This window comes from Nakaseomyces glabratus, chromosome B, assembly GCF_010111755.1.
Source record: "Nakaseomyces glabratus chromosome B, complete sequence".
In the NCBI taxonomy this organism is placed as follows: domain Eukaryota; kingdom Fungi; phylum Ascomycota; class Saccharomycetes; order Saccharomycetales; family Saccharomycetaceae; genus Nakaseomyces; species Nakaseomyces glabratus.
In genome coordinates this window covers 4303-24649 of record NC_088952.1, presented here as the reverse complement: position 1 = coordinate 24649, position 20347 = coordinate 4303, and the positions used below count along the sequence as shown (strand labels likewise).

General features: G+C 34.6%; 7 protein-coding genes and 1 non-coding gene across 8 annotated transcripts; 5 read left to right on the top strand and 3 right to left on the bottom strand.

Annotated features, from left to right (window-relative positions):
* Positions 1-198: 198 nt before the first annotated feature.
* Positions 199-3609, top strand: MRC1 (chromatin-modulating protein MRC1; the record flags this gene model as incomplete). Its single annotated transcript, XM_444984.1, has 1 exon — positions 199-3609. One exon carries the CDS (start codon positions 199-201, stop codon positions 3607-3609), a length of 3411 nt encoding a protein of 1136 aa, XP_444984.1.
* Positions 3610-3814: 205 nt separating this feature from the next.
* VAC17 (Vac17p) lies at positions 3815-5107 on the bottom strand (the record flags this gene model as incomplete). Its single annotated transcript, XM_444983.1, has 1 exon — positions 3815-5107. The coding sequence occupies one exon, from the start codon at positions 5105-5107 to the stop codon at positions 3815-3817; it is 1293 nt and encodes a 430-aa protein (XP_444983.1).
* Positions 5108-7754: 2647 nt separating this feature from the next.
* CHA1 (L-serine/L-threonine ammonia-lyase CHA1) lies at positions 7755-8837 on the top strand (the record flags this gene model as incomplete). Its single annotated transcript, XM_444982.1, has 1 exon — positions 7755-8837. One exon carries the CDS (start codon positions 7755-7757, stop codon positions 8835-8837), a length of 1083 nt encoding a protein of 360 aa, XP_444982.1.
* A 700-nt stretch (positions 8838-9537) lies between these two features.
* On the bottom strand, positions 9538-10170 carry HMLALPHA2 (homeodomain mating type protein alpha2; the record flags this gene model as incomplete). Its single annotated transcript, XM_444981.1, has 1 exon — positions 9538-10170. The coding sequence occupies one exon, from the start codon at positions 10168-10170 to the stop codon at positions 9538-9540; it is 633 nt and encodes a 210-aa protein (XP_444981.1).
* Positions 10171-10503: 333 nt separating this feature from the next.
* On the top strand, positions 10504-11058 carry HMLALPHA1 (transcriptional co-activator mating type protein alpha; the record flags this gene model as incomplete). Its single annotated transcript, XM_444980.2, has 1 exon — positions 10504-11058. One exon carries the CDS (start codon positions 10504-10506, stop codon positions 11056-11058), a length of 555 nt encoding a protein of 184 aa, XP_444980.2.
* Positions 11025-11255, bottom strand: GVI51_B00055 (uncharacterized protein; the record flags this gene model as incomplete). Its single annotated transcript, XM_002999468.1, has 1 exon — positions 11025-11255. One exon carries the CDS (start codon positions 11253-11255, stop codon positions 11025-11027), a length of 231 nt encoding a protein of 76 aa, XP_002999514.1.
* Positions 11256-12759: 1504 nt separating this feature from the next.
* On the top strand, positions 12760-12878 carry tL(CAA)1. The gene is made up of 2 exons: positions 12760-12797; positions 12835-12878. It is a non-coding gene; the product is annotated as a tRNA-Leu (tRNA).
* A 4392-nt stretch (positions 12879-17270) lies between these two features.
* Positions 17271-20138, top strand: GVI51_B00011 (uncharacterized protein; the record flags this gene model as incomplete). The annotated part of the gene is made up of 1 exon (XM_065626588.1): positions 17271-20138. The coding sequence occupies one exon, from the start codon at positions 17271-17273 to the stop codon at positions 20136-20138; it is 2868 nt and encodes a 955-aa protein (XP_065482660.1).
* Positions 20139-20347: the final 209 nt, after the last annotated feature.

The window sequence follows — 20347 nt, the reverse complement described above, 5'->3', positions numbered from 1 at the left end:
TAGGTCAACATACAGTAATTTTTAAACTCATCACAGCTATATTTTTACTCTAGTGGCTTTCCAAGATAGAGTTAATGGAGACTTTCACAAATTGCAATATTGTCCTGGTATAAGAATACAAATTCAGAAAGAAATAATTTAGGAACGCTATTAAATCAACACAACTAAACCGAGACACGAAGCATAGTTAAGCCCAGTATGGATTTTTTGTTTGATGAGCTAGAGCAAGTCAAAATAAAAAAAAGAACTACCTATAAAAAAGTCCAGGTTGTTGGAACAGGCCAAGGAGATGAAATAGCCAGAGAAGACACTAGCAATCAGATTGTACCAAATAATGCTTCCACAAGCTCAGATTCGGAACGTCTCCTCAACAATGTGAATAAAAAGGGTTTTCTTCTGACTAGCGATAAACTGGATACGATACGGAGTCGGTTGGCACAATCTAAAGATTCAGAAGTAGTTGAGGATAGAGCTCTAATCAATCCACAAATAGAGGAACAGTCTAAAGAAAAAACATTTTCTTCTGAACAAAATAATATTGTAGTAAATCAATCGGACGATATCTCTACACAAATTATTAACGAATATTATGATGGTGGTGAGGATTTAGATGCAACTGATATAATCAAAAATAGTACGCAAGTGATATATGAGAAACGTAAAAAGAACAGTATTTGGATTAACCCTAGGAATTCGAAACCGAAGAAAATTAACCCAACTTACGATACATCAAGACTGAGAAATAGAAGTAGTTATAAAACGGTTAGTGATGATGACATTGATGATGATCTGGATGATAATGACGGTGTAGAAGAAACACAAGCAACCCAAATTGTAAGCACAGAGAAGGATAATAGCGTGACAACCGTTAACCTGAATGAGGAACATGAAACATCGTCATTTTTATTCTCTAACATTGGAGTAGGGAAGTCTCTCTTATTTGATTCTGAGCCCCTCATCCCTACCCAGAAAATAGCTGCTAGTCAGAACGACAGAAGCGTAGAAATCAATAAAGATGATGACGATTATAGACAAACCATGGATGCATCTACGCAGATAATAGGTGCAACTCAGCATGTACCCATTGAAACTCAAAATAGCTACTTGCAGACTATTAAAGACCATGAGGATAAGACAGTTGGGTCATCAAAAGACCTTCATACACCAAATTTTAACCCCAATACTTCAATTTTACCGTTATTCAAAAATAATTCTTCTGAAGAAGCACAATCCGAAACTCAAATAGATGTAGTTCATGAGGAAGTCCATAAGACTAAAGAGAACGACACTCAGATGGATGATACACAAATAACAGAAGTTCTTGCAATAACAAAGATTGAGCAGGAATTAGAGAATGATGAAAGAGCAATTACTGACAAGCAAACAGAATATATACCTAAAAGATCACCAAATGTACTACCCGCAAAATCCCAATTTACAAAGGAAAAACTACTACAGAACTTTGATAGCAGCTCCTCAGATGAAGAAGATACTATTTTAGGTGAAAAACAAAAAGATCAAAACCTGAGTGATTCTGAAAGCCTTGAAAACAATGATATTATGACCGACCAAAAGACTTCTGTCACTCCTTCCTCCGAATATAATGGTAGCGACAATGAGCATTCAGCAAGTATTAGTTTAAGATCATCACCCATTTCTAAACCAAGATGGAAATCCTCAAGTATGATATTACCTGCATATGTCAACAATTTGAAACAAAAAGTAGAGAATAAAAAACTTCAATTATCATCAGATTCTGACGATGAGGTAGATAGTGCAGTAATATACAAGCTCTCTAATAAATCAAAAGCAACCCTGCTAAACCTTAAAGTCCGTTTGTCAAAAAAAAAACCTGTAAAAAAGGTCCATAACGAAAAAGATTCTACAAACTTACTATTCAACAACCTTCGAAAAGCTACCAAGCAGCAAATTATGCTTCATAGAAAGGAATTGATGGAAAGTAGAGGTCTCAATTTTGAAGACTTAGAAAAACAAAAGGTCATGGTAGAGGACCTCTTAGAAAAGGAGATTGAAAGGAACTTAAAGATTCGTGAACGAGAAAAACGTAAAGAAAGTAATGAACCACTAGCTGAACAGGAAATAATGGAATCAGATTATGAATACAGTGGCGATGAAAGCGATATATCCAATAGTGATATTGTAGATAATAGTTCTATATCCTCTCAGCAGATCAACTATACGGAAGAAATAACATACGGCCTCAAAAATTCCAATGAGTCTGATAAAGGTGATAATTCTCCTGCAGTCATAAATGGCCCAATTGAATTAGAGCTTGACAATGTTGATGATGAAGGAGACATTGAAATCAAAAGGAGTCATCGTACATCTAAGAAGCCTTTCTTGTTCTCTGATACTGAAAGTGATTTTCAGAATGATGACATCATAACTGATGCTTCATCGAGTGCTGAGAGATTACCAATAGATGAGTCACAAGAAACTTCACCAGAAAATGAAGACCATGATAGCTCAGAAGATATTGATACTGAGCAAGAAAGAATTGCTGCTATCAAACAGCAAGTGAAGCGTCAACAGGAAAGAGAAGTCAAAGAAAGAAAAAAACTGCAGGAACTCGCTAATAAAGGTGTGAACCAATACTTTGAAGAAGAGGCTGAAGAATCTGATGATGAATGGCGAGGTATTGGCGGTGTAGATGGTGATGATTTTGGTGAATATGATTCCGAAGTGGAGAAAATGATTGACGATTATTCAAAAACTGAAGTCGATCTAACTTCTCTGCGACAAAAAATTATGGATGAAAATAAAGAAATGGACCTCAAACTTGTGAACAAAATTCTTTATGATATAAAAAATGGTGGATTTAGAAAAAGGGGCCGTAATGACATGGAACTAGAATTTAGTGATGATGAAGACGCTGAACTACAAGAATTCAGAAGAAAAAGACGTGAGTTAATGAAACAGCGAATGCTTGAAAATGAAGACACCGACAAGCTGACTAAAAATCCGAAATCAAAAGCCTTCTTTGAGAGTATGATTGTGGACCTAGTAGAAGATAAGAACAATTTTGATGATTTATCAGATCAAATTGAATTGAAGGAGGAGAATATTACCCAAGAAGATAATGAGAAGGAGTATAATGAGGCTAAATCCAATAAAAGAGGGAAAATACGTATATCAGAAGATTTTGTTCAGAAAACTCTGTCATTTTTGCATAATGATGAGAGCACACAGGAATTTCAACCCAGCTTTATCATGTCCAAGGAGAAAGGAATTGGTGATATGAATGCTCTTAAGTCCAATAGTAGCTTGTCTTTTTGTTCAAAATTATCAACATCTAGAAAAATCATTAACGATGAGGAAGATGTTATTGAAGAGTTTGAGTCGTTTAAGAGACCTTCAATTATTCAATCATTCAGTTCTAAGTTTACAATTGATGACAAATTCAAGGACGGAAACAAATCAGTCAAAGTTTCAACTTCTTATAAAACAGTGGGAGGTTCCAAGGCATCTATTACATATTTGGGTAAAACACGAAAACTAGTACCTCCAAAAAATGGACCAACTGTTAGGAAAAGGAATTCAAATAATACAAGCCGCCTTTTCAATATCCAAAATGATCCATTTGATTAGCCAGATTTTAAACAAAGACTGTGTAGTTTTATCTTAAAAAGTTATATAGCATAAAAACAATACAATATAGTGTTGGATATCTTCCAACATATAGTGCTTTCAGTACCGGTACGTCATATAGTACAAGAAATAAAAATAGCATTTTATTAATTAATAGCACTTTCTGATATTAAGATATAGCAGCGTAGACGATGCACTCAACAGATTACATAACCATATTAGTGGTCAATGCTTCATTTAGCTCTTCTATTGATACAAAATCATTCCTTGGCGATTCAGCACTCCGGTTCTTCTCGACTGTTGTTTTTTGCTCTTCAGATATTGTTGAAAAGTTAAACATACTATTGAACTTGTCAAAAAATGTTAATTTATTATTCCTCTGCGTTGTGATTGGCGTCGCTGTCATGACTGAGGTTAACAAATCCTTTGACGTTTTAGATCCCAATTGTGTCATTTCTCTATCTTGTTCCCTTGAAAATCTACTTAATGTCGAAGTTCCACTAACTTGTATATTTTGGATTGAAGGTATTGTGAAGTTTCTGTTATTGGAGGTTGCAAGGTATCTACCGAATGGCTCAAGTCGATTTTGAAACTGCAGGTTATTATTATTTTTAGGTACAAATTTATTGTGTACTGATAAAACACTTTCATGAGAATTACACCTCCGTATAGGTTTCATATCATCTGTTATTGCATCTGTTTCAATGTTTGAGGAGCTAGTAAATATCACAGTTTCCTCATCCGAGTAATCATTATTATTTAGACTCTCCCCATCATCTGCATCAGCAGATCCAAATAGAGTTAAGGATAATCTTTGCTTATCTTTGAAATACTTATCCAGTTGATTCTTATCTGGTTTTCTAGCTTTTTCTGTCCTTAATCCTGTCTGAAAAGACCTAGCGGGATGTAATACTTGTTCTTGTTCTTCTAGTAGATTACTTCTGTTGGGGCTGCTCGGGAGCGATTCATATTCAGTAACAGATAAGTTTTCATGTATAGGGCAAAACGATATATTTCTCTTTTTTGGGGGTGAATTTATAGGTGATCTAATCATACTAGCGCGATTGAGTATCTTTAGAGGTTTTGGTGTAAATGACTCTAAGCTACTCTTGGTTGAAGTAGACGCAGGTGACAACTGTTTACTGTTTGTTTCATCATCTTGTTGAGCAATCTCATTTAAACTCAGAGTTATCTCTTTAAACTCTAACATTAATTCTTGTATCCGACTGGTGTTTAATTCGCTCTTTCTCTTTGTTGCTTTTGCATTTTTCTCTGTTCTGATCTTATCCTTAATATATTGCGATCTTATGTACAATGAATTTAACTTCTCGAGAAACTCTGTATATTTATCGTCAAGCCTTTCTATACTATCGAGTCCACTTTTATTTTCTGAGATGTGTCTATTCTTATTCTGGAGCAGGATCCATTCATCTAGTTGTTCTATGGCCTCATTTGACCTTTCTAATAATCTCTCAGTAATTTCCTCTAGCGAAGCCATGGTATAGGTGTTGGTGTAGATAAGTCCTCTTCAGTATACAACTAAGAAAAATGCCTTCTTGATGCTGCAGTTATGTCAATGAGTATTACCTCGCCAATATTTTAATACAATTTTTAGTCGGTTGTTTGTTTATAGCTTCAATAACTTTCAAGGTATGTTGAAAATAATCGCTATAACTGCAATGATAATGACCTTGCTGGCAACTATAAACCTTAGTACCTGTCTCGATTTGATCGGGATTGTGAAAACGATATATATCTTGCCTGTTATCAGATGCAGTGAAGATCAATAAACAAATGTGGTGAATATAATACAACTGGTTCAATCTCTAACTTTGTTGTTTTCTTTCTTGAACTGGAGACAATTTTCTCACTTTGTGCTTATCAATGTTATATTGCGTTCAATATTAGTGGTTAGTCGGAGCAAAAGACTAGCAAGGTAAGAACAGGCAAATGAAAACAATAAAAAAAACACGAAAAAGCTAATTATTATAGATAACAACTACAGCCCCAGCATCTATGTAGAATGTATTTAATTTTATTTATCATTTGACATATGCATATGCTCATCTCTTGCAATATGCCAACACAACTCAACCCTCACCCCACATACTGAGACGTGGCCCTTTCTGAATGAAGAGTGCAAAGAGAGCTGTTTTAGCACAATGGTTAGAAAAGGAAAAAACTATCTTTGATTTTTTTTGTTTACATTTTCTAATTGAGATAGATGATGATAACTTTCATTTCAGGATTACACCAACTCAAGAGGCTGGGTAAACAATATTCTTACTCAACCCAAGCTATGGGACAGGAAAATGCTTCGAAGGAAACCAAGACGGTAGCCAACAAAAGAATAATCGTTAAATGATATCCTGGTTTGTGTTAATGTTAAATGAGATGTTTTGATTAAGAGTACTATGGTGAGATATTTGGTATTTCATTATCTATAAATTAATGAGAGCGCAATAGCAGCTACTGTGATATATTAGGTTGAAAAGATGACTCAAACCTATGCACCCTAATGAAACGAATAATTTAATGGGAGTATTTTCTAATCTTCCATGACATGCCATAGATGTGTAGCGTGACACATATAGTACCCATTATCTATTGTTGTGAAAACAACAATACTGCCATATTTATTGAACTTTGGAAGTTAACTTGCCATTGCATATTGCAAGACCGAAATGCGAACTTTGACACTATGGTATAAACGGGAATGTCTTACACTTCCTATGACTCAAAAAGCAACCAGACTACTGCTGGAAAAGTATCTTTGTCACTATTATAACTAACTTTTATGAACATCTTCACCAATCTACAAGATAGCTAGGAAGGCGAAAATTTCCGTCTTTTACATCGCTTAGATAATAGACCTGTACTTCAAAAAAAACAACAACAAGATATGTGATATGCTCAATCGATAGAGTCACAACAGGTAAAACAATCTGACCCATGTTAGAAAAGCTTTACTTTCAGTTGAGAGCCCACTAACCCTAACTCTGTTGATAACACTGATATTGAGGAATCCCATTTCTTTTACGCTTTTTTATCTCACTGTTATTACCACTACATCGAACAACTCCCCATTTCAAAGGTAGCAGTAGACCAATACTATTGCTGCCTGCATGAAAGGGTTATTCCCAAAATCATATTTATCTCGATCCATGTTTACCCTATAAACGATAGTGTAGAAAAGAAATTGAAGATCTCCGATTAGATATCCTCTCCCCTTCAAAAGAGAAGACGGTCCCTTCCCATTGCGATTGCCTCTAATTCCAATATCAGCTTTCCTTTGAGTTTAGTTTATTTATGTGGAATTACATCTCCACTGCTATCTTATCTATCTCCCTTGGCCCGTCGACCTTATTTTGAGAAGAAACCAAAAAAAAATGAGAATTTCTCCACAATGATAAACTTAGTTTACACAGAGACTGCCTCAGGATCATTTTTTTCCCACTCTTCCCTCCCCCCTCAAAGAGCCCTTTCTTTGTTTATTCTCTCTTGAAAAAAACTTGATTTTTTTTTTCTCTCTGGGAAGCGGTGGAGATGCATCTCCGTGGTAATGGTCCCCTTCCATTAGTTAGCTTGGGAAACGTTAAGTTAGAGCTGTTCTTTCTATTCTCTCCTGAATACTCTGTTTTAGCATGAAATACAGGCTACTTCACTAAGAAAACATTTTATGGCATCAGGCCTTTAACAGATGCTTGAGTGCTTTTGCTGCAGTAAGCACTTTCTTCTTGGAGAGTTATGGGCCATATCTTACAAAGACTTGAAGTGATGAGCAAGAAGTTAAGTTACATATGAGGAATTATAACTCCATTGTGTTTCTAACTTAGCACTTAATGCAAAATGAAGTCAATAGCATTGAAAAGAAGAGCAAAAACAATAACTATATAAAGGAACAATGTTTAGCATTGGAATTGGTCCTGACCTTGATGTTGGATTGCCTTTAGTCTTATATTATTCTTTTATGCTTTTGTTTTTTTTATTGTGCCATTGAAAAGTTTCAAGAAAGTAATTAACTGGTAGTAAGCATCCTAACCTTAGTGATACCTCTACATCAAGTTAAAACTTACAGACAAAAAGTTATACTACTAATAACTAGACCCTTTTCTCAAACTAACCAAAATCTCTCACACACAATAATGTCAGTATACAACAAGACACCACTAATACGTCAGATATTTCCAAGCATACCACAGATGTACTTGAAACATGAATGTTTCCAACCAAGTGGAAGTTTCAAAAGCAGAGGTATTGGCCATCTAATATCGAAACAATCACAAAGAATATTAGGCAATGGCCTGGGTAAGAAGCCAATGGTATTCGCCAGCTCTGGTGGTAATGCAGGACTAGCAGCAGCCACAGCTGCAAAATTTTTAAACCTACCTTGTACCGTCGTCATACCAACCGCTACGAAACAGAGGATGGCAGATAAGATTAGAGCTACCGGAGCTAATGTCATTGTTTCTGGTAACTTCTGGAAGGAGGCAGATAACTACCTGAAAGATAATATCCTATCTAAGTTAGAAGAGTTACATAAAAATGTGGAACCAATATATGTACACCCATTTGATAATCCAGATATATGGGAAGGTCATGCTTCAATGGTAGATGAAATTGTTGAAGACTTTAAAAATAAAATGATACCTCTTAACAAGATAAAAGCTATAGTGTGCAGTGTTGGAGGAGGCGGACTTTACAATGGTATAATACAAGGCCTCGAAAAATATAACTTAGCTGACAAGATACCTATTGTAGGCGTAGAGACTAAAGGTTGCCATGTATTCAATACATCTTTGAGAATGAACAAAGTGGTGAGCTTCAAGAAGATCACCAGTATTGCTACCTCGTTAGGTACTGCCGACATATCTACAGAGGCCTTTAAATACGCCAAAAGATATGGTACGAAGTCTGTGGTTTTAAGTGATCAGGACGTTGTCAAGACATGCCTAAGATACACTCATGACTTTAACATGGTAATTGAACCAGCATGTGGCGCTGCCGTCCATTTGGCTTATCACACCGAGATCTTAGAAAAAGAACTCGGCACAAAACTAAATGCGGATGACATTGTACTAGTAGTGGCCTGTGGAGGTTCATCGAACACTGTCGAAGATATGGAATCGATACTACAAAGACTGTCCACCGAGGAGAATAACATCAATATCCCAAATGTTGCAGAAAATATTATTGTCAGAATGCCTGAGGTGTCTGTCCTAGCTTAACTTGAAACAATTTATACTATTGGATGTCATTGTAATTTATTTTATCTTTAGTAAGTTTCCTCAATCACTAGCTATTCTCTAGATCAGTATCATAAAAACCATTTCGTTATGGCCTATAGAATCAATGATGTTACGAAAAATTATATAGTGACTCTTTTAATCCATTCTAACACGCATTGCTTTTACCAATGCGAGACTTCATTACCATAACATTAATTTTCAAACACTTGAACAAAAATCTTGTCCCACGGGGATAATATTGTTTTGTTTTGGTTCTTGGCACTCACTTCATATCAATTCAGGTATTGAGTAGTTTTGAGGGAACACCAAAGAAATATTTGACTCGCTATTATTATACATATTGATCACTTCGTAGTAGAAAACACCGAAATTGTTCTGTCCAATTGAACTTGTAAAGAAAATATTAAATATTCTAACAGTTGAACACTAACGTGAAACACATTTATTGCAAAAGAAAATAGAACATTTAATGTCAAGATGCTATATATAAATAAAAAATACCAAGCATATATATAATTCAAAAGCTTTAATATATCAATAGAGCAACAGCATTATTAAAACTTTAGCTCAAAAAAAATACTGAAGTTTAAAATTTCTTTAGGTGTTTAAATCCACCTACCATAGTCAGACCACCGACCGTTATATAATAATAGCGAGAAAAATCGTTCTCATATTTTTTTTATGTAAGACAACTCAAAGAAAAGACCAGGAATAAATGACATATAATAATAATAATATAACATACCTTCTCTATGTACGCATACTCTCCACTCTCTATGTTATGGATATCAAATAGTGAGATGTAAATTGACTTTTGTTTTCTTCTTCTGTTTGCTACCCAGTTTTTGATCTGTATTTTTGATAGGTTTGTCTTCTGTGCTAGATATTGCTGGCTGTTGTGGTCGAGGTATGGGTTGTCGATATGGTTGCGGTACCAGGTCTCTAGTATCTGTACGTTTTCCCTTGTGAAGCGGTGGCCTCGATAGGAAGCGGCATAGTGATTGGGGACGCCTTTTTTAAGCAGATGGTCTTTGGTAACCACATTGAATACGATCTCATGCTCCCGTAGTTTTGACAGAAGAGTAGACAGTCGATAGGTTGTCTTGATCAACCCTATCTCTTGTGGGTCCAAGTTGTTTCTCGATAGGAACCTTAGGATATCGGACGACGGCCCCGGGAGCGACTGTCTTTTGGGTAAACTGGAACACAATGATATAAGTTGGTTATTAATCTCTTGCAATTTTTCCTTTAAATTTTCTTCTTGTATTGGATTAAGTAGATGCGTAATACTAATTCTTGATTTCTTTGACATAATGTACTTTGGTATTTTTAAACCACATATATATTCACTAGTTCAGACTGAATTTCATTCCGTTCCTTTTATATAAATTTATTGAGGTTCAACCGCCTAAAAATTGCAATTTTAATAAAACTACACTCCCTGTCTATCATATTTACCTAATATGGTAAAATACTGTAAATACTATATTAATCTTACACAAGTCTCATATCCAAGAGAATTAATATAAAAGAAACCCAAAAAATTGCCATGTTAACATGATTAATGAGCAGAAATTAACCATTCCTTTATGTCAGTTGTACAATATCTGAAGTCACTCTACTAATGTTAACTGAAACACTGACTATGAAGTATACTGCCACAAAATTCAGGGTTAGAACAAATAAAAGACTCAGAAGCCAAAAATATCCTGAAAAACACTCCGATTTTCTGGGCTGTAGTTCCACAAAGAGCTCCTTTGGTCTTAACATGCTGTTAACTAAACCGAACAAGTTTCAGATCCCACCCCCTCACCCTGTGTTACTAAAGCGAATTAGAGAAGAAAGGATGAAACTGACGAGCTCATTTGAGTCAGGTATCAATATCATCGATATTGAAACATCATGGGAGATAGATAAGTTCATATCTCATCACTTCAATACTTCCATCGGAAATGTTTTAAAATCGAAATCCAGCAGTAAGAAAAGACCTATGAACGCTTTTATGGCATTTCGTACATACTATGCCCAATTAGGCACCGGCCTCAAACAAAATACACTCTCCGTCATTCTCTCAGAAGCTTGGAACGCCCCAGAAACGGATCAAAATATTTGGGACATATTCGCGCAGCAGTTTAATTTTGCGAGTCCTCGGTGTGGGTTTGTAAATTATATAATGGCCCATGCGTCCTCAGCGCCATGACAGAACTTGGAGCAGGCGACGGAGGCGGAGAGCGGGTAGTTAGATATAGCTATTTTGTCATCTACATATTCATCAGCAAAGGAGTCGTGGCCTCTCGCCATCGCCCCCACAAATACACATACTGATTGCTTATCCCCAAGGTACTCCTGCGGCCTCATCACCTCAGCGTCAAAAGAAAGAGTTTGATATACTAACATTTTTAATTAAAGAAAAAAATTGCACCTTCATCTGCTGAATAATAAAATACTTACGCTTTGACTGCAAAATTAACAACTACCATTAAGAAACTATATTCCTGCTTATTTTGAAGGTCCAAAGTGCTCACATTAATTACTCTACAATTGCAACAGCGTCAGATATAGAAAATCACATGATACGAAAAGACTACCATTTGGAGTGGATCAATATTCTTAGTATTCGTAGGAATGTAAAAGATGAGATTGACAGTAATTAACAAAATATAAGAAACACAATATATATATTCAAATCTCTCTGTCTTATAATGGATATCATCATTTAACATTTTTTGCTAGACATCATTATGTCATATCAGGCAAAGCACTATAATATGTACGTTTGCCATTTCATCAAGCTTCGAAACTGGCTTATTTTCGCCACTACAGCTTAAACAAAAAAATACTAGAGAAAGCATTATTGATTAATATTTACAATCACAAATAAGGAATTATCTTGGCTCTATGCGTGCGCATACCTTAAGCTAACAATATGAAACACATAGATTTCTTACAGTTATAGCTTTTACATTTACTTTTAAAAGATTAAACTAGAAATGTCAATTGCTCCCTTTCAGTATTCTACTAGTTGAAATATTCAACTAGTTGGAGCGTCAGGAACTTCAATTTGCGCAATCAAGTAGTTCCTATAATATTATTTGTTTTATCAATGTGACAATTCAGAGAACGCTTTACTATTAGGTAGCAACATGTTTTATAGCTTTCAAATTCGTGAGTAATTTACTGCATTGGAAAAATCAATAAGATGAGAAACTGTGCAGTAAAGTTTAATAACAATAGTGATTACTGAAATTCAAAGTGTATAAATATTAGGAAGGCATAACATTTAATTTTTTTGCCTATCTGTAAACTGTATAAGGCATTCATAAAGCTTTTAACTTCACCATTGTTCAAATTTTTATAACAATTGATAAGGTTTTTATTCAAATCATGGTCCCATTCTGTAATGTTAGACAAACTATGAGTTCATTATTTATAGATGGCCTTACTCATTTTAGTCTGTGAGTACTTTAAAAGCTTATTATCATGAGGACATTTATAAGAACATCGATAGTGACTGCACTTACTGATTAGGAATTGCAAATACCAAAAACATCTATATATTATTTACTTATCTTAGAACAAAATATACAAAGGAAAAAACTCATGGACTCTTCGTAATACAAGCATTGGTAAATACAACAAAGATATATAAAAAAAATCCTATCTTGAAGAATTAATCGATGTTAGTTAAGTTATATATGTAAACCCAAATAGTTTGGATCTTGTTGAATTATTAAGAATAAATGATCTAGCGTCATTGAATTTAGTATTCATGGGAATATTGTCGTGGAGACCTGTAGATCTTACTCTTCATGATAGGTAGCTTCCAATTCTAACTAGCTCACATGATCTATATACGTACAATATATTAATGCAACCAAGCCCAAGAAAATATAAATTAAGTGGTTGTTTGGCCGAGCGGTCTAAGGCGCCTGATTCAAGTTGAAAAATACTTACTGGGTTAACAAACTCAGGAGCACTCAGGTATCGTAAGATGCAAGAGTTCGAATCTCTTAGCAACCATTTTTTTTTATATTGGAAGACTTTAAACATAACGATCGACGAAACAAATAGTCAAGTTTGGTTTAGTTCTTTTCCTACACTAGTTGACTTATTCAAAAGCTAATACATACATTGGATATAGTGCTTGAACTAAACTATTTGATAGGGAAACATTTTACTTGGCTAAGAGTTAAACAAAATATAAAGATTTCACTTTCATAATCCATATCACTTTTGGTTCACCATTAAGCGAATGCCTATTTTATTTAAATCAAGAATTTATGTAGACGCACTAAAGGATATTACTAAGATATATCTTTTCAAAGTATTATTTATCATAATTTCTTGATACTCAATGAGCCACCTATCATAATCGATCTGCTTAAGCTCAAAAGTCATATACTTCTAAGAAAAAACCACTAAATTCTCATTAGTTCTCTAAAAATGATAGAGAAAGCACTTGAACGACTGCTGAATAACACTAATCGAGAACTAGAATAAAACAAACCAATAACTTTGCCAACTTGTCTGTTCTGGATTTCATTGATTGCTAAATTTCAAACGATATTCTGGATTGTTCTCCTAGACCTTTCCATTCTAATAATAATTTGTTTGTAGCTGTGTTTCTGAACTTATATAAAAATAAGTAATATTGATATTAATTGTTATAAAATTTAAAGGTAAAGCGTAAGATAGATGTACTATCAAGTGATGTGGAACTACTCAATAGTTAATAGCTGGACTAAGTAATTACGTACTGAAAGTGAGAGAGTAATGCTTTATATTGTGTTCACCCTTGCAGTAATTACTAACTAAAATGTAAGCATTTCCACATGTTTGAGTTGACTTCTGAAAAAAGTACATTCCTTTCTAAGCAACTGTATTGATATGGTACACACGACTAAGCCGTAGTCCAATCTAATGGCAAGTCATGAGTGGACATTATTTACTTGCTCCCTAAGCTTGCGTATGAAACCCATAGCCAAATTGTTATATGTTTGAAAGAATTGCTAACCTTTTAACTACTACTTGAACAATATTATGAGTAATGTTATGACCAAAAAGACATAAATAATAAAAAGCAGTGTGCAAATGCTTGTTTTTAAAAAAATTGTGACGTCATCTCAAAATAAATACTCACACGATCTGAGATGAAAAAATGATTTTTCATTTCCTTTTTCAGTATATTTGAATTGTTGAAGAATATTTTTGCTGACAAAAGTGACTTTCGAGGTGATTTTGAAGGAAAAAAAAAATCAGAAATTACCGCAAAATACAGAAGTACTGAGATGGTTCCGAATTTGAAAACACCGAAACATAAAAAAGCAAATATTAAACAGTTTCTACATATAAGATAATTACGATGCCATTGAAGAGAACTATGTGAATTGAGGAAGAATAATTATCAGATACTTTTTATTAATTCGTTGACCTTATTAACTCATATCATATCAACTGTGACCATATTTTTTAATTAGCTAAATAAATATTGCCAACTGACAAATTCAACTACATAGATATACCTGCCACTTCATTTAATTCAAAATTTTGATCGTAATTTCTCTTAACATAATTAAAAACATTAATCATTTACAAAATTGTTTGAAAAGTTATATGAGAGCTACCTATCGTGATCAAAGTATTCTACCTGTTTTTATCAAATCAAGTTTTATTTATTAATTGACAAAATATATCAGGAACAAGTTTGTGCTACTGTAGATAGATAGGCAGAACCTAAAGATACCTCAGGTCTAGTTCGGTACATGTTTTGTTACTAACTGGCTATACTAAAATTTATAATGTGATATATACCTTACATATAGACCTTGGTAAAATATAAACCGTTGGCTACTTTTATCAGCAAGACCATGAAAGTTATTAATGGAATGAGGAATATATAGCAAAATAAGGTCTTATTTTTGCATTCATTTCTGTTAAGGCTGATATCATTTAATTTCCCCATAATAATTTTGTAGAAAAAGCAATACATGTACATAAACTTATATTCTGTATGTATTACCTCCCTCTGATTTTATTTATAATATTCTATGTGCACTTTTTATCAACATTTCATATCACAATTTCAAGTTATATTATTTTACTTGAGTGTCTTGCATTTCATTGAAGATTCCAATTATATTAACATCACTATACAATATATAAATAAAAAAGAAACAAATAATTATCTTTAATTGCATTAAATTGTTATTTTAAAAGTTGGCACATATAGATTATTAGTCAGCAGCGAATTGGCCTAATCAAGTCAAAGGCAGGATCAGGATAAATACATTATCTATAGTACCACATAGATAAGATCAAATAAATTTAAAATGTAGAAAAGTAAGTTCAATTTTTAAGGTATCACACATTTTTTTTCCTTTTTTCATTTTATGGGTAATGTTTTCTATTTTTGAACATATCGTTGAGATATTGTTACTGTTGCAAATAGAGGACTTTACTCCATCGCTCGTCAATTGTTACTAATATGATACATAATAATATGTATATCGACAATATGAACCAATATTTAGAGCAAAAATATATTCCCTGATTTTTCAAAACGATTAAGTTTGCGTGTTTTTTAAAAAATAATGTCTCACTCCAGTATAGTGCTGTATTTACCCTGTTTTTTTTTGCCTTTACTACCTACACATTTTTAAAGTTCATGATATTCATACCAGACATTAAGATAACTCTTACGGGTTTTGGTCTCGGAAATGGGTTTGCACTACCATTTCAATGACGTTAACATAACACCTATGTAGTATTTCATATATATTTTGACAGGTTACGGTAATTTCGATTTCATTATTATCATAGAACTGAACGCTGTTAATTACTGATAGCTAAGGCCTGTGGTTTTAAAACACACATTAGTAACTTGATCACTAAAAAGAATAATTTCATTCATTCAAGAATTAAATTGGTTAATAAAAGCCTAGATCAATATTGTACGAAAACTTGCTCTAATTCAAGACAAACTAGTCTAAATTTTTATTATCTTAGTAGCACTGTTAACTACCAAGAACAACAGAAACACCAATAACATCAATGAATGTAAAAATATTTGGATTATTTGATAGAGATTTTGAATTCAAATTAAAGCAACAATAAAGTAAAGTAATAAACTAGTTATTATAGATTAGTATAGACTGGGCTCAGAAGTAAATAGTTTACCAGGCTTTAATGAGATAAAACAATTCCAGTGAGAAATTAATTTTTAAGTAATACAATAGCTACATAACAGCCCTATCTACCTATTATAGTTTGTGAGATATCTACCTTGTAAAGAAAACAGAAATTTTGTTAAATTATTGTACAATCTATTAAAGTATAGATACTGTCATCAATAGTGTAATATAAAGTCCATCATTAAATCGTCAAAATTGTGTCATTATCATAATACTTCCAATAAAATCGTGGCTATAGCGTACCACAATCATGTAACAATAAGAATTAATTTATTGGAATTTTTTGTCTTTTGCACATATTTTTGTGTTTTTTATTAGTTCAGTTAAGCTTAGTAAAATAAAGACATTAATAATACCAACTCAATAAACAATAAAAACACTTAATAAATAGAAATACCGATTATTACAATTCGAATGTATTATAGAATAAAGGGAAATAAAAAATTTCTCACAACAGTTTTATTACCCTAAATAGTAATGTCGCAAACCTAACTGACAATAATCAATAATAACCAGTACTGCAACTATGTTAATAAACCAGAAATTTATGAACCCCTCTGCTGATATCGCCAAATAATTAACTTTCTTAATTTCTCAATATCTATGCATTGCCTACAAGCGACATTTATCTTCACTAGGAGCTAGAGTGGCATTCAGTAAAATTATTGTTTAAGCCTAGAAAATGTTTGAAGAGAGATACAAATGCTTTTATAAAAACAATAGTGAACAGAAGTTCTGGCCTTATTTTTGTATCTAATTTCTAGCACTTACTTAAGTTTTGAAAAACCGCAGGAGTTATCATGAAAGACCACCAGAATAAAGGATACTAATTTCCTTAAAAGATCATAAAAACAGTAAAAAAATCTCTCTAGCTCCACACCATTAGTTTAATTCTTTAGTCTGTATTGATGCTGGCATACTATACCAATGATCTAAGTAACATCTGCTATTGAAAGATTGTTTCTATATTGCTCCAACAAACGTGCAAATAGAATTATATTTAATATCACATGGCAGAACTAGTACTTAAACATTGAGAATTAGATTTATTTCTTAGCTGCCTATTCTGAAAATTAAGAAAAGCAAATAAAACTGTTAAGGAACATTTAAAAAAAAACAGCTTTCAAATATAGCAATTTTACACATAAAAAGATAATCGAGATAACTTGTCTGTGCTACTTATATGATGAAGAAAAAATTAACATTATCGAAATTGAAGTTGATGCTAATGGCAATTTTCTCTATTAGTATAAATGTTTCTGCTCAAACTGTTATTGGTAATGATACAATTGTATACGGAAATAATCCGAGTGGATATGAAAATGGTTACGTTATTCTAGGAGGTGCCTATTTAGCATTCCAAGATACGAACAGTGTTCCTATGTACCAGATTGTTAGAGTCGACAAAGGAGGTGCTCTTTATTATGTTAACAATGACGAAAGAGGTTTTTCTATCTCATCTGGTCACGCTTACACTGTTCCATTTGAGTTTCGTAATGAAGGTACAGTCGTTGTTGACGACAGGCAAAGTTCATCTCCTGGTTCATGGACAGTTAATGACGGTAGATTTACTAATACAGGAAGAATGATGTTTACATCAAGGTTTGGTGATACAATAGGTATTTATTCCAATCCAATAACAAACACAGGCTTCCTATATTCAAAAGGTATCGATGCCGATCATCCACAAAAGTTAGAAATTAGCAATGGTAATAACTGGATAAACACCTGTACAGTATGCTTAGCCAACACTACCTTTCTTTTACAAAATACAATTCAAGGTGGAGGATGTATTTCTATTGGTGAAAACTCGCTTTTTAATATTTATAACTTTGATATTCGTCAACAAACTATTTATTTGTCTGATTCTTCCTCTGTTGTCGCATTAAGTAACGGACAAACTGTTACTGTATATGGCCTAGGAAATGGAAATGGATTCCTATATCCTCACTTTCCCATTAAAAAAGTAACTTATGATTCCTTGAGTGGTGTAGCAACATTTTCAACAGGTCTTGCAGGCTTACAGAAGTTCACAGTCTTTATCGGTGTTGGTTACAATGAGTCTAACTTCGAAATAGTTCGTTCCATCAAGATTCAAGATGTAAATTATAATAATTATAACTTTGTGAGATATACTGGACCGCCACCAAATTTAGCTCCATCTGTTTGTCAACCATGTGTCGAGATACCATTGTATTCATTTCAGGTTCCCGATCCATATACAACAACCAATGAACTGGGATTTTCAGAGACCGTGTCATTTTATTCTACATATAATAAAAATGATATACCAGTTATTGGTAATACTACAATATATGTACCTCCAGCTGTCTATACCTTAACCAAGGTCAATGAAAGTACAACTGAGACAGAAATTATTAGTAGAGTAACGGGTATCGGCTATAATGGGCTACCATTCACTTATTATACCACAATGACTGTTGGTGAAATGGAAACCGGGGTAATTAGAGAAACGATTACTATTACAGAAAATAATAGTAGGAGCACCAAAACAACACTAATGTCGAGAAACTACACTTTTAGTTTTTCTAATTACTCTCCTATATCAAGTAGTGGTAGATATAGTGTGTCTACGGTCGATAAAACAACTACTCTCATAGATACTGTTGCGAATGTCTCTTCAAGTGGACCAAATAGCATAGTAACTGCTACAATGAGCACATATCAAAATAATTATGAATTTAATAATGCCTCGGCCATAAACGTAACAAACTCAAGCAACATAATGGTCCCCATCACCTCAACGTTTTATAATTCTGTTGACTCCAATCTTACAACACCTATAACGAGCCTTACCAGAACATCACACAACCAAATTGTCTCCCACATCACCAAGCTTGCATCCAGCATCAATCAAACCACAATCGTCACCACCTTCCCAGCCCCAGCTGCCAGCGGTGCTGACTACACCACTGTCGTGACCAACGCGGACGGCTCTGTCCAGACCGACATTGTCTCCCACATCACCACCACCGACTCCGACGGCAATCCTACCACCATCGTCACCACCTTCCCAGCCCCAGCTGCCAGCGGTGCTGACTACACCACTGTCGTGACCAACGCGGACGGCTCTGTCCAGACCGACATTGTCTCCCACATCACCACCACCGACTCCGACGGCAATCCTACCACGATCGTCACCACTGTTCCATGCACTGTATGCTCAAGCAACGCAGACTACACCACAGTTGTCACGAAGTCCAACGGCAGTGTTGAGACCGAAGTTGTGTCCCACATCATCATCACAGACGCCGCAGGCAAGCCTACCACGATCGTCACCACTGTTCCATGCACTGTATGCTCAAGCAACGCAGACTACACCACAGTTGTCACGAAGTCCAACGGCAGTGTTGAGACCGAAGTTGTGTCCCACATCACCACCACCGACTCCAACGGCCAAACTATAACCATAACTACCACTGCTCCATGTACTGAACACAATGGTAATGAAGATTACACCGCAGTTGTCACGAAGTCCAACGGCAGTGTTGAGACCGAAGTTGTTTCCCACATCACCACCACCGACTCCAACGGTAAGCCTACCACAATCGTCACCACTGTTCCATGCACTGTATGCTCAAGCAACGCAGACTACACCACAGTTGTCACGAAGTCCAACGGCAGTGTTGAGACCGAAGTTGTGTCCCACATCACCACCACCGACTCCAACGGCAAGCCAACTACTATAACCACTACTGCTCCATGCTCTAATTCGGAATCCCACGTTGAGAGCCAAACAACTTCACCAAGCATGCATACCACCTCACTTGTTGGTTCTGAAAACGGTGTTAGTGCTAAGACTGTCAATGACAAGCCTAACCCAACTATTGTTACAGAAGTTGCTCTAAGTCAAGGCACCACATCTAATGCCGGTCATTCGACAGACCAAGGTAGCTCTTTGGAGATGTTTGCTCCTACAGGAGCTTCTGCTGTTGAAAGTGGCAATAAGGTGTCCCAGACCCAAACTGCCTCCATCTTCCATGGTGCAGGTTCTACATTCAAGATCAAATTTAATACCATTCTACTATCCACATCATTGACTATCTTGATTCTGTTAGGCATGGCTTAAGCCGACTATTATCTGAATTAAGATAATAATTGTGCTAAATGCACGTTCGTTGAATCATGGATATAACTTTACATGATGTTTGTTTTATTAATTAATCACACTACTATTGGGGGAAAGCAATGGCAATGCTATTATAGTCTTAAGGTCATATAAAGTTGGAGAGATCCCCTAATTATCTAGTTCGTTATGCAGCAACATTCATTTACACT